Source organism: Megalobrama amblycephala, linkage group LG20 (assembly GCF_018812025.1).
Source record: "Megalobrama amblycephala isolate DHTTF-2021 linkage group LG20, ASM1881202v1, whole genome shotgun sequence".
Taxonomy (NCBI): domain Eukaryota; kingdom Metazoa; phylum Chordata; class Actinopteri; order Cypriniformes; family Xenocyprididae; genus Megalobrama; species Megalobrama amblycephala.
In genome coordinates this window covers 21,459,091-21,472,711 of record NC_063063.1, presented here as the reverse complement: position 1 = coordinate 21,472,711, position 13,621 = coordinate 21,459,091, and the positions used below count along the sequence as shown (strand labels likewise).

General features: G+C 36.5%; 1 protein-coding gene across 48 annotated transcripts in view; it reads left to right on the top strand.

The window, feature by feature from the left end:
• The window catches only part of ablim1b (actin binding LIM protein 1b), a 112,813-nt gene that overhangs the window by 56,054 nt on the left and 43,138 nt on the right, over positions 1 to 13,621 (top strand). For all 48 annotated transcript variants that reach the window (XM_048171473.1, XM_048171507.1, XM_048171494.1 and 45 more), the window contains exons 3-4: positions 9,029 to 9,212; positions 11,276 to 11,385. In XM_048171473.1, the coding sequence (XP_048027430.1) occupies positions 9,029 to 9,212; positions 11,276 to 11,385 (294 nt within the window). The remainder of the gene's footprint in view (positions 1 to 9,028; positions 9,213 to 11,275; positions 11,386 to 13,621) is intronic.

Below are 13,621 nucleotides of genomic sequence, written 5' to 3'. Positions count from 1 at the left end.
ACCTGGTTAAGTTTAGGGTGTAGGGTAGGTTTAGGAATCAGTAGCATCATGTAGGCAAACATGCCCCTGCAGGGCCCATGCTGACTTTTTGCGGGCACAGTGGGATAGGGCAGCCCACACCAAACCTAAACAGGCCCAGTGTGGGCTTGCCCAGGCGAAGCCCACGGCTTTGGGCTCACTGCGGGCTCCCATGATGGCCCAGTGTAGGCAGCCCACTTTCGTTTCCCATGCTGTATTTTTAAACAGTATTTTCTGTTTTCTTAAATTACATTACAAATGTATGTAAAATTACAAAAATAATCTGTAATTAATACAATAACAAAACAATTAGATGATAAAACGGTCAAATGACTGGCAGTAAAGTAAAATCTCCTTATTTAAAGCTGCAGTCTGACATTTTTGGCCCTCTAGTGGTTAATAAACAGAACTGCATGCGTCTTGCGGAAGAACATTGTAGCTGGAGCTACTTCTCTCTGTTTATGTCTATGCCGAGTCACGCAGATCGGTCTAAAATAGTCTGAATATAAATACTTATTATAAATGTACCATAATGATTCAGGGTAAGACAAAAACACGGTTTGGAAAATGGGTTCATGTTGTACATTCTCATTATATGATTTTTGTACATTTTGAACACAAAAAAAAAGTTACGGACAGCAGCTTTAAATAAGCTGAAAATACTGTCACATGACCAGCAGCAACAGAACATTAAACGCTTACAGATCTATCTAGATCTCAGCATCTTTACTTATTACAATCGAGTTTGACTATTTTTTTCATACAAAACTTTTAGATGTTGATGTTCTATTGAAAATAATACATTTTGAAGTCACCATTATGGAGGTGAGCGTTTGCTTTAGTTGGGCTCTTGACCCTTGACTTTTCAGCATCAGTTGTTCTCTGGCTGCTATAACTGTGTGTTTCTGAAGCAAATTAGTTTTAGCAAAAATTGCAAGAGAATTTCTGGTTAGATTAAGTTGATTACTTATTTTCATTATAGTTATTTTCATTAATGGTAAATGTGTAGCACCCGTGTGCTGTCAGATTTATTGTAGATTAGTGTGGGCCCTGTGTGGGCCCAGTGAGGGATACCCGTGCAGGGCCAGCGCTAACGCCTGTTTCACACATAATCCATCTGCAGTGCGTATGCGTTGCGTATTTTTTTACGCGTTCACACTGCACGCGGTTGCGGTCCGTCATTGGGTTCCAGGAGCGGTGCGTCTGCAGCAGTGCAGCGATCGTTTACGTACCGAGTCTATTTTTTCAGATTGTGTGTGGGCAAAATGAACATGGATTGACCTGAAATTGTAAAAAAAAGAAAGAAATTATGCACATTTAAACTACTTTGTACATATAACGTTAGTACATTACATAAATAATTGTTTTTTTTTTGTTTTTTTTAATGATTTAACGCCATGCCAGCAACAAGCTATATTCATGCCAAAAGGAAACATTTCAATTTCACAATTCAGTTGTATCATTTCAAAACAATTATTTTATTTTAAAAAAAATTAACAGTGTTTACTTGCATAATGCGATCAGTTATGTTTTTCCCCATCGTTGGAGGGAAACTCGCATCCCAGCAGGCAATGACATGACAGGCGGACCTAAACCAACCTATTCAAAAACAAGGTGACATGGATGACACTCGTCTCATCGTTGAGGTGGAAAAACATAAAATTCTGTATGACCCGCAGAATGTATTGTACAAAGATTTGAATGCGAAGGAAAAGGCATGGGAAGCAGTTTCGTCGGCTGTTGGTGTCGACGGTAAGTTTTCAAATCTTTGTGTCATGTTTACGTGTACTAAACTACTCCAGCAACTGTCAATATATAAGCGTAATGAATATAACATTACGTTATTTATGTTTATGGTTTTTCAAAATGATTACAAACATATTATTGCTGTAAAGCCTATAGACCCCTTAAAAGTTTGTAAACATTGCAACGTTTCTTGGTGGGCGGGGCTTAGCTGGAGGCAAAAAGAGACGCTGGACTCAATGTTGATAAGCGTAAGCTAGCATGTTTAAGGAGGGATTTATTAAACATAGATGCAGAAGAAGGTTCAGAACTGTCCGAATATGTACAGTCACTGACTCTGCGGGACCGTGACAGCTATTTTTGTAAATTAACTTAACCCTTTCGATCGTGAGTTTAAAATATTCTAACTGTCCCCCCAGAGTGAGTTTTTTTAAGGCGACCGTTATTTTAGAACGTTCGCCTTTAATGTTTCCATGGCGACGCGTCTTGCGTGTCACGAGCGCTGAATGCAGCAACAATAACACTGTATGACAGATGGATCGCTATTATTTAGTTTTCCTTTTTTATTTAAAATATTCGCAAAATTGCTTACCATGTCATCAACTATCTGATATTCCGATTCTCAAATATGTGTAAGTGAGTGTGCTTTGTCGTTTTAAAACCTTTATAAATGATCTTTATCTTGATCTATAATGCGAGATGGGCGCCGCCATCTTAGTTTGCGCTGCAGTTCACAAGAGTCCTGTCAGTCGGATTACAGCAGGTTAATTCATCATTTTCTTCCGAAATATATGCAAGTAAGTGGCTGGTGAACTGGAAGAATAATAGAGTAAACTTTATAGTTACTTAGGCCCATTATGTGTGTCTGATATGAATAAATGTCGCCAAATTATATTTGTTATTGCTGCTTCCACTGATGTCGGACATCAATGTGTAAATTATAAACGCTTAATGTATTGTTTTAATGGTGCTTATGCATATTTAAATGTCTGAAACCTTAAAATAAACATTATGTGCCTGAAAACACTGCATAGCTGTGATATATGACAAGAGCTGCGCGCGTCCGTCTTGTAGCCAGAGCGCGAAAGCACAATTTGAATCTGGCAGTTATGTGACGTCGCTGAACGTTCGAAATCCCATATGTGGTACCGTACGCCCAGGGGCACTGAAATAAAAATCCCATATGTGGGACCGTACCGCTCAAAGGGTTAAGTTTTGGATATTTCCTAGACAACATGTGAATTACTTTCGGGTGGTTCGGGGAATTTTGTCAAGGCTTATTGTCTAATGCAGTGGTTCCCAAAGTCGGGGTCGCGACCCACCGGGGGGTCGCGAGACAGTGAGGGAGGGGTCGCGAGATGATTTCCAGAAATAAAAAAAATAAAAAAATAATAATAATTAAACGATTAGAAAGAGTATATTCTATCAATAATTGTCACAAAATACTAAAAATAGTAGTTAAATTAAAAACAAAAACCATGCAAATACAAAAAAAAGGCATCAACCTTTCGAGTTTCCTTTCCTCGGCCGTGACTCCTGAGGTGATTACGACAGATTAATGACATAGTAGCAACAGCATCAGCTGCAGCAGGTCAGTTTACTGCAACATGTTAAACATTCAGACATGTGTCGAAATGAAACGTTGGTTAATATCGATCAAAAAAGACAACGCAGGGAGGCCGGCGGAGGAGAGCGGAGAAGCACGCGCTTCACATATGCCGCGTTTGCAGTGCGCAACTGCTCCATGGCTGTGTATCACAAACACAACATTTACTTATTTTTATTTCAAATCCAAAAGTTGTTACTGAATATGGCTTGTCAGCACAGCGATTCTCTTTGTATAGGCCTACACTATATTTCATAGATGTCACGTTTAAACGCACTATATTTAAACGTTTATTCATATCATACTTTATATTTATCTGAAGTAATACTTTAGATTTATATATTATGTTGCTTACGCAAGTGGCAAAACATTTTAACGTAAGCTTTATGTTAAAATCAAAAACGTTTTTTTAAAAAAAAAACTTAAAATAGACAAAAACTGTGTAACAGAGACTTTGAACTATATGAATCTATGGTGAAATTACTAGTTTTTTCGCGTCAATACATGTTTATTTTAATGCGAACAGTGCGCTGTCGTTTTAATTCAGCGCTGTGCAGCACAGCAAAAATAGACTCGGCGCGTAAATGATCGCTGCACTGCTGCAGACGCACCGCTCCTGGAACGCACTGCCGGACCGCATCCGCGTGCAGTGTGAAATCCGTTAATATGGGCACAGAAAAAAATGCGCACTGCAAACAGAGTATGTGTGAAACATGCGTTAGTGCGTGTTCGCCTTTGTGCACAACTCATTAACCACCTCCGAGGATAGTGGGGGTCGCGAGTCACTGTCATCGTTATTTTGGTGGTCGTGGGCTGAAAAGTTTGGGAACCCCTGGTCTAATGTAACCTAATGCTGGGCTAACTATGATTATGGCTAGCAATGTGGATTATTTTAAGAGACCATTCAAAGGATGGCACACACATCTATCGCTGTATGTTTGTTTAACATTTAAGCTAGCTAGTGCGCTGAAAGTTGGCGACATTTCACCTATAAAACAGAAACTTGCTGATTTGTACTAGATAAAACCAACACACCATTACATATGCATCGATTATTTTACCTGATATGAAGTGTGCACTGCAAACACGAGTATTATTTATGATCGTCTCCGTCCAGTCTGTACGCCTTATTGCTTTCAACCACAATTATCTTTTTGATTTCTGTGAAGGAATGTCTGCCGGGATCTGGTAAAACTTTAGTTTTGAACCAAGAGTCCTGTTCCTTCTATTCTGGCTGTCAAAAACACAACAAGACGACATTTTAAAGTCAAAACCTCAAACTTTTAGCGCCCGCTATTAGTTCTTATTTATGTTTTGCCTCCAGCTAGAGCAGTGACGTCACAGTGACGTAGGCAATTAAGGGGTCTATATGTTGTTCGTGAATACAGTAGTGTTGTTATCTTTTTTTGGGGGGGGGGGGGGGGTCGTCACTTTGCAGCTAAATGTCATTAGCATGTAGGTGTATACATTTAAGTTTACGCATTAAATAGCTCGTTGTACATACATTTGTATGTCTAATTAGTATGCTACATGTCATTTATATAGGGCAGACCGTGAAGTAGTTATAAAACGTCTTAATGTATCAATGTACATCTAAATAAGTATGTTGAAAGTGTACATAATGTATAAATATAAATCTGGAGTACACGTTACAATTTTGATGAATTTTCATTTTAGTAAATATTAAACTCGAACAGTCTCGTAGCGCACTGCAAACGTGTGCTGTGTGAAAGCACAATGGCCGCTTCCTGCTTCAGCAACACATACGCACTGCATACGGACCGCACACGCACTGCAGACGGATTATGTGTGAAACAGGCGTAAGGGGCCAACGTTTTGCCAATGAGCAAATTCTCAGGGGCCCTGCGCTGGCAGCCTGCTGGGGGCCCTTACGCTAGCCCTAAGTGGGCCCGTAAAGGGCCAGTGCAGGCTTATTTGCAGGGAATCAGCACTGTGATTGTCGTCAATAATGAAATCTTCTGAATCAGCTGCGGGGTAGAGTTTTCACTGAACTGGTTTGGGGGGTGGTACTGGATTTAATCCAGTATGTCATCGCACTACAGGCTGCAGCGAGGACAGTCTTGATGTAGCACATATATAAGCCATTTCAAGTGTGTTAGATGAGGAAGACGTTCAAAATGTGCAGTGGTAACGTGACATGAAGGCGTGGGGGTCCCATGTAGGACAGTGGCATAGTGGCAATGACAGTTACCAAAGTTTTGTTTTGTCTCACCATGCCAAATGAGACAAAATTAATTTAATTTAATCAATTAAATATTTTCTTAAAGGTGCCCTAGAATTAAAAATTGAATTTATATTGGCATAGTTAAATAACAAGAGTTCAGTACATGGAAATGACATACAGTGAGTCTCAAACTCCATTGTTTCCTCCTTCTTATATAAATCTCATTTGTTTAAAAGACCTCCGAAGAACAGGCGAATCTCAACATAACACCGACTGTTACGTAACATATTTGCATATTTGCATATGCCAGCCCATGTTCCCAACATTATGAAAGGCATTAGACAAGGGCAGCCAGTAACGTCTGGATGTGCACAGCTGAATCATCAGACTAGGTAAGCAAGCAAGGAAAACAGTGAAAAATGGCAGATGGAGCGATAATAACTGACATGATCCATGATAGCATGATATTTTTAGTGATATTTGTAAATTGTCTTTCTAAATGTTTCGTTAGCATGTTTTGCTAATGTACTGTTAAATGTGGTTAAAGTTACCATCGTTTATTACTGTATTCATGGAGATCAGAGTCATGTCGTTATTTTCATTATTAAACACTTGCAGTCTGTATAATTCATAAACACAACTTCATTCTTTATAAATCTCTCCAACAGTGTAGCATTAGCCGTTAGCCACAGAGCACAGCCTCAAATTCATTCAGAATCAAATGTAAACATCCAAATAAATACTATACTTACATGAGCCGACGCATGCATGCAGTATGCATGACGAACACTTTGTAAAGATCCATTTTGAGGGTTATATTTGCTGTGTGAACTTTGTTTATGCACTGTTTAAGGCAAGCGCGAGCTCCGTGGGCGGAGAGCACAAGCAATTAAAGGGCCAGCAGCCCTGAATCGGCACATTTCTAATTATGCCCCAAAATAGGCAGTTAAAAAAATTAATTAAAAAAAATCTATGGGGTATTTTGAGCTGAAACTTCACAGACACATTCAGGGGACACCTTAGACTTATATTATATCTTGTAAAAAAACATTCGATGGCACCTTTAACAAAGTTGTGTTATTCCATCTTCATCCAGTTTTGTATGTTTTAAAAATGTTTTTTCTTGGTTCTGTGAACATTCCTTTTTATCATTTCGCAAACATTATGCAAACATCACTTTTGGATGTTTTCTGAACATTCTGAAACAAATGTAGCATAAAAAGACAAATGTCCAACTAATAAGTTTCATAAATGTTTTTGAGCAAACTTTTAAAAATATTATTAAAGACCAGATAACTCTGCACAAATGTTTTATTAACATTTATTTAACGTTACTGGAAGAACGTTTGTTCAGAACTTTTCAGAGAATCTTACCAGAACGTTAGCTGAAGTTCTGAGAATGTTCCCTGTTAGCTAGGATGGGACAATAAAATTTGAAAATATATAATTGCAGACAGCCCAGGATAGTAGTGAAGAAAATGGCAGTTGTTGTGTCCCTGTGGTCTGTAGTTACAAGATGCGCGTGGATCAACATTAATGGCTATGACATTTTATAAACTGGCATCCTGGCATTCAGTACCCTGTCAGTGAAGGTCAACCAAATGCCAGACACGAGTTGGGCACTTGCTGTCTCTCTCTACTGCTAATCACTACTGTCGCCACTGCCACCTGCTTGTCACATTTGCCTGTCCTAATGGACCTAATCTTCCAAAACCAGAAGACAGATTCAATGAAGCAAAATATATGATAACAGCTGTGGAGATGGGAGTACAAATAACATTTTGGATTTGTGTTGAAAACATAATGTAAACATTTAAACAAAATTATGATTTTAAGTCAGTTCATTTATTTGGCAGAGACAGGAATGAATCTATTGAGCTATGTTATCAATATAAAGTTGTATTTTACTTAAGATGTATAAATATGTACTATTTTGTGTTCATTGTTTGTTATTCCCGTAGATGTTATTTCTAGTTCTCAAGGTCACGCATTCATAAAGTTCATTAAAATAATGATCAATAATGATTCAGAAAGTTGCTCATATGCACCTTTCCGAATCCTTATAATTAAAGGCTAATAATTAAAACATTAAAAAAAAATTAAAATAAATAAATAATTGAAAAAATAAGTAAAACATTAGTAAATCACTTTCTATTTTTTTTTACATGAATGTCATGTGATCATTAACCGACATCAGAGAACTGTGAACAGGCAAATGTGTTGTTAAATTATTAAATAAAATCAATATTTTAGCCAAACACATTAAGCTGTGGTGGGGTTTGAATGTGGTCTGCATCATATGATCGTATTCTTCTTTTGCCTGTGAGATGTACACTGTGTAAAATGGTGAAAAACTGTCTGTGGCCCTTATATTTTTACAGGTTGGAATGTTGGAGGATAGACAGAGAAAAACAGATAGAGAGAGAGAGAAAGAAAGACAGAGAGGAAGTGAGAGAAAAGGGGGCTTGTTGAGAAGGGGGTATCGTGTGACGCTAAACAAGCTGTTAAATATCAGTCTCGCCTGCCAAGGAGCTTTCAGACAGATCTGGCATGTGTGACGGCAGGATTGCGCTTGCCAAGAGGACACAGACCTAACTCACCTATTCATGCAGACCTATATAAAGTGTCTGAACTTGTGCCAGAGTCTTGAAATCATCTTGAAAGCTCAGGAAATCTTCAGCGAACCAAACTCTCTCTTTATACACCTTTGTCCTCAGACACACTGGCCAAGATAAGAATTAAAACCCCTGACCTTGTGTTTGCTGGCAGCCAAAATGTGTAAATCCCTGTGCAAAATAGATGCACTAGTGCAACACAACTACTGGGTTGTATTTCAGCACTCAACAAGAGCCAAACTAAGTGTCATTTATTTTGATGAAGGTGGTGTCTGTTTCAACAGTTTGTTTCAGATTTCACTCAAGACAGTTTTGTACTGTAAGATCTCATTTAAAGTGTAATGAAAGCCCCCGTTTTCACACCTCAGATTTGAAAAAGTCTCAAGAAATGGGCGTGTAAAGCTGTGGAAAATTGGGAGTGTAGAGGGTGGAAAGTGGGGAGACAACAACCAATAAAACTCATACCTACAACACACTCATTGTACAGACAAACAAATATTAAAATATGAGCGGAGAAATAAACAATATGCAAATATATTGCACATATTTCATTTGAAGAAGTCATGATGAAATATGTGCACATACACGGTGCTGGTTCATGTTTGGAGCAGGAGAGTATGTGAAATATGTACATAAAAAACTTGAAACAAGCTTGCTTCGGTCCGGATATGAACTGTGGTCCGTGTTGCGAGTGTTGTTAAACTCATCGAATCGAAATAGCTCAGAAAAATGAAAAAATAACCACTTTCCCTGAATAATAAACATAAGGAATGCTGTTGTTTTCATTGTTGCTTTCATGTTAAAATCTCAAAAAATGTGTTTTAGGGTTTAAACAAGATGTGTTTTTGTATTTACATTCAGTGTGCGGTTGTGACCTGGCCCAAGGTGGTTTCTTCATGAAGAACGGGGAGTATCTATGCACACTGGACTACCAGAGGCTTCATGGCACTCGCTGTAATGGCTGTGGAGACTTTGTTGAAGGAGAGGTGGTCACTGCTCTCGGGAAGACCTACCACCCCACATGTTTTGTCTGCACTGTTTGCAAGTAAGAGTTACCCAATAGCAGGCCCATTTTATTTGTGTTAAAACATGTAGCATTTATCTTTGTGTATGTTTTTGTGGAATTATTATTATTATTATTATTTTTTTTTTTTTTTTGAGAAAAGCTGTACTAGGCAACTTGCCAACTCAAGTTAGCTAGCAGTCAATAAAATATTGTATTTTTTAAAGATATATTTGAATATATTTTATTTAATACATAAATATTTTATTTAATTATTTAATATATTTTAATATTTTTTAAAATGTAATTTATTCCTGTAACCACAGTTTAATTTTCAGCAGCCAATACTATTTAGTGTTACTTACGGAAGAGGGCCAAGCAATAATAAAAAAATAAAACAAGAGATTAAAGTTGTTAAATTTCGAGAAAAAACACGTTAAATTACGAGAAAAAAGTCGAAATAAAATGTTGAGACTAAACTCGTTAAATTACGAGAAAAAAGTCGAGATAAAATGTTGAGAATAAAGTCATTAAATTATGAGAAAAAAGTCGTTAAATTATGAGAACAAATTCGTAATTTAACGAATTTGTTCTCGTAATTTAACGACTTTTTTCTCATAATTTAATGAGTTTATTCTCAACATTTTATCTCAACTTTTTTTTCTCATAATTTAACGAATTTGTTCTCGTAATTTAACGACGTTTTTCTCGTAATTTAATGACTTTATTCTCAACATTTTATCTCGACTTTTTTCTCGAAATGTAATGACTTTTTTCTCATAATTTAACGAATTTGTTCTCGTAATTTAATGACTTTATTCTCAACATTTTATCTCGACTTTTTTGTCGTAAATTTAATGACTTTTTTCTTGTAATTTAATTACTTTATTCTCTACATTTTATCTCGACTTTTTTCTTGTAATTTAACGACTTTTTTCTCATAATTTAACGAATTTGTTCTCGTAATTTAACGACTTTTTTCTCATAATTTAATGACTTTATTCCCAACATTTTATCTCGACTTTTTTCTCTAAATTTAACGACTTTTTTCTCATAATTTAACGAATTTGTTCTCGTAATTTAACGACTTTTTTCTTGTAATTTAATGAGTTTATTCTCGACATTTTATCTCAACTTTTTTTTCTCATAATTTAACGAATTTGTTCTTGTAATTTAACGACGTTTTTCTCGTAATTTAATGACTTTATTCTCAACATTTTATCTCGACTTTTTTCTCGAAATTTAACGACTTTTTTTCTCATAATTTAACGAATTTGTTCTCATAATTTAACAACTTTTTTCTTGTAATTTAATTACTTTATTCCCAACATTTTATCTCGACTTTTTTCTCGAAATTTAACGACTTTTTTCTCATAATTTAACGAATTTGTTCTCGTAATTTAACAACTTTTTTCTCATAATTTAATGACTTTATTCTCAACATTTTATCTCGACTTTTTTCTCGAAATTTAACGACTTTTTTCTCATAATTTAACGAATTTGTTCTCGTAATTCAACGACTTTTTTCTCGTAATTTAATGACTTTATTCTCAACATTTTATCTCGACTTTTTTCTCGAAATTTAACAATTTTTTTTCTCGTAATTTAACAAGTTTATTCTCAACATTTTATCTCGACTTTTTTCTTGAAATTTAGAGTTTATTCTCAACATTTTATCTCGACCTTTTTCTCGAAATTTTACGAGTTTTTTCTCGTAATTTAACGAGCTTATTCTCAACATTTTATTTCGACTTTTTTCTCGAAATTTAACGAGTTTTTTCTCGAAATTTAACAACTTTAATCTTGAGATGGTTTTATTTTTTTATTATTGCTTGGCCCTAATCCTCTTCCATAGTTACTTGATCCAGTTTTGAAAACCACGATACTTTTTTTTTTTTAGGATTTTTAGATGAAGAGAAAGTTCAAATGAGCAACATTTATTTAAAGTAGAAACCTTTTTTCAAATTATAAATGTGTCTTTTGATCAGCTGAATGATTCCTTGCTGAATAAAAGTATTAATTTCTTTAAACAAAAAATCCTACTGACCCTAAACTTTTGAATTATTGTGTATATGGCTAAACATCTTTGCATCTTCTGTCGCCAGACGGCCGTTTCCCGCTGGTGATCGAGTCACGTTTAATGGAAAAGACTGTCTCTGCCAGCGATGTGTCCAGCCAACTTCCCCAACTCCCAAAGACATCAGCGCCTCTAGTAGTGAGTTTGCTCTCCCACACGTGTGTTTGTGCTTAATGGTTATGTTTTAGTGTCCTACTCAGATTTCAGCTTGTCACAATCATCCCAGTTTTATAGATGTGTTAGACTGTGTAGTGTTTGCATGTGTTAACAGGTCAGGATTCAAGGTCACTGCTAGCTGGAAGCTCACTGTCTCTCCATCCCACCACAAGCTATATGCTTTTGGGATTTTCAGCATCTAAATTCACTATTTGGAATTAGTGTTGTCAAAAGTACTCATTTTGGTACCAAGTCGGTACTGATATTTTAAAAATGTGACGATACCAGCATTTCCCCCAACCATTTCGTGCACCATTGAGCAGATTCTTAAACACCTCTGATTGGCCATTGTGTTCACACACGCTCAATAAATATGTCTGTGATTGGCTACAATGATCAACATTTCAAAAACATGTTGTATTTGACGCACTACACCTAGAATTGATCATTGTAGCCAATCACAGACATATCTGTTGAGCGTGTGAACACAATGGCCAATCAGAGGTGTTTAAGAATCCACTCAATAGCGCTCAAAATGCTAGGGGGAAAAGCTTTGTATCGTCACATTTTTAAAATAACACTTTTTGGAATATCAGAAACTCAGAAACAGAAAATAAATATCAGAAACTATTCGGTGAATCAATCAGTCTGGATTCCCAAAGTAACAGAAATAGTGGCAGATCTTTTGTATTGTAAAATGGATTATTGCAAAGAAAAAAATGTAGCAATGTTGTAAAGATCTTATGCACCAGAGAAACATAGAATATTGTGTTTGAACTTGCGTTTTTGCGGTAGCGCTGTATTTCTATGGCATTGCTGTCGAAGAGTAGTTGGCTGGTGAAGTGGATTTACTTACCTAATTTACTTTAATTGTGGAGTTAACGAAAGTTATCATGGGCATTGTAATGTTTGAAGCGGATGCCATAACAAATGTCACTAGACCGGGAATATTTTAAAATGAGCGGTTCATTCATAAATCCATAAGATCTAATCTTCATTCTGTGAAAATACAAACCGGAAGACAGAACACAATGAACGAAGCGCTGAAAAGGGGGAGGGGCTACATAAGGTCTATAATCCAATCAAAACACATTGGAAACCACATAGCAACACCCTAACAGCCAAAACAAATATATGTGTGCTGTACATTATCAACCACATAGGAATGCCCTGGCAACCATCCACAGCACCCTAGCACTATGATGGCTTTTACATAGCCAAATATTTATTCTGAGATAGCATTTTAAAAAGATTCCCTGCTTCTTTTCAAACTCTTCTAGGGTTACATGAGTTGACAGGAGACCAATTCCTGTGCTGTCAACCATGGAAAAGCTGATCTCCTTATAAACGTTTCTGTCTTTGATTTCTCTCACTCTTTTATCTCACTTAGAGGAAGTTCTTCATCCTCTTCCGGTAGATTAGGGGTCCTCTTGGCGTAATTTAAGCTCCGGGGCCCCAGGAGCCAAGCAGACAGGCACAGAGAATGAGAGAGGCTCAGAGCCAATGAAAAACTCAGAGTTTTGCTGTGCCTACTGGTTTTCCAATTCTCTCTCACTTGCATTCTCTGGTCTTCCGCTTCCTGACACATTCTAGACTGATGGATCCTGACAGATCTGACAGAATGTGCTGATTTCCTGAGGCTTGGGGTTTCCTTATTATAGTAAATGGCTCTAGTCATTAGAATCAAATTGTCATAATGCAGGGAATCGTTGTTGTTACATAACTACATCAGGTGATGGACAATTACAAGAGCAATTTAGCAATGAATAGCTGCTGTGTTGCAGAGGAGCGAATTAATGTAATTGTAAGCATTGCATCATAGGATTGGGTTGATTGAGAAATCATTGTGTTGACTTTTTTGCTTCGGTGGGCAAAAGGGTGCAGGGTGCCGTTCAAAAGTTTGAGATGTAATACTTTTATTCAAGGACACATTAATTTGATCAAAATTTGACTGTAAATAAAGACAAATTGTTACAAAAGATTTAAGCTTTATGTCAATCCTTATGTCAATCAAAGGGGAAAAATGTATCCACAGAAATATTAACCAGCACAACTGTTTACAACATTGATAATAATAACAATTGCTTATTGAACATCAAATCAGCATATTAGAATGATTTTTGAAAGATCATGTGACACTGAAGACTAGAATAATGGCTGCTGATAATTCAGCTTTTAATTAATTCAGCTACTGTGATATTCTGGAGTGAAAACAGAC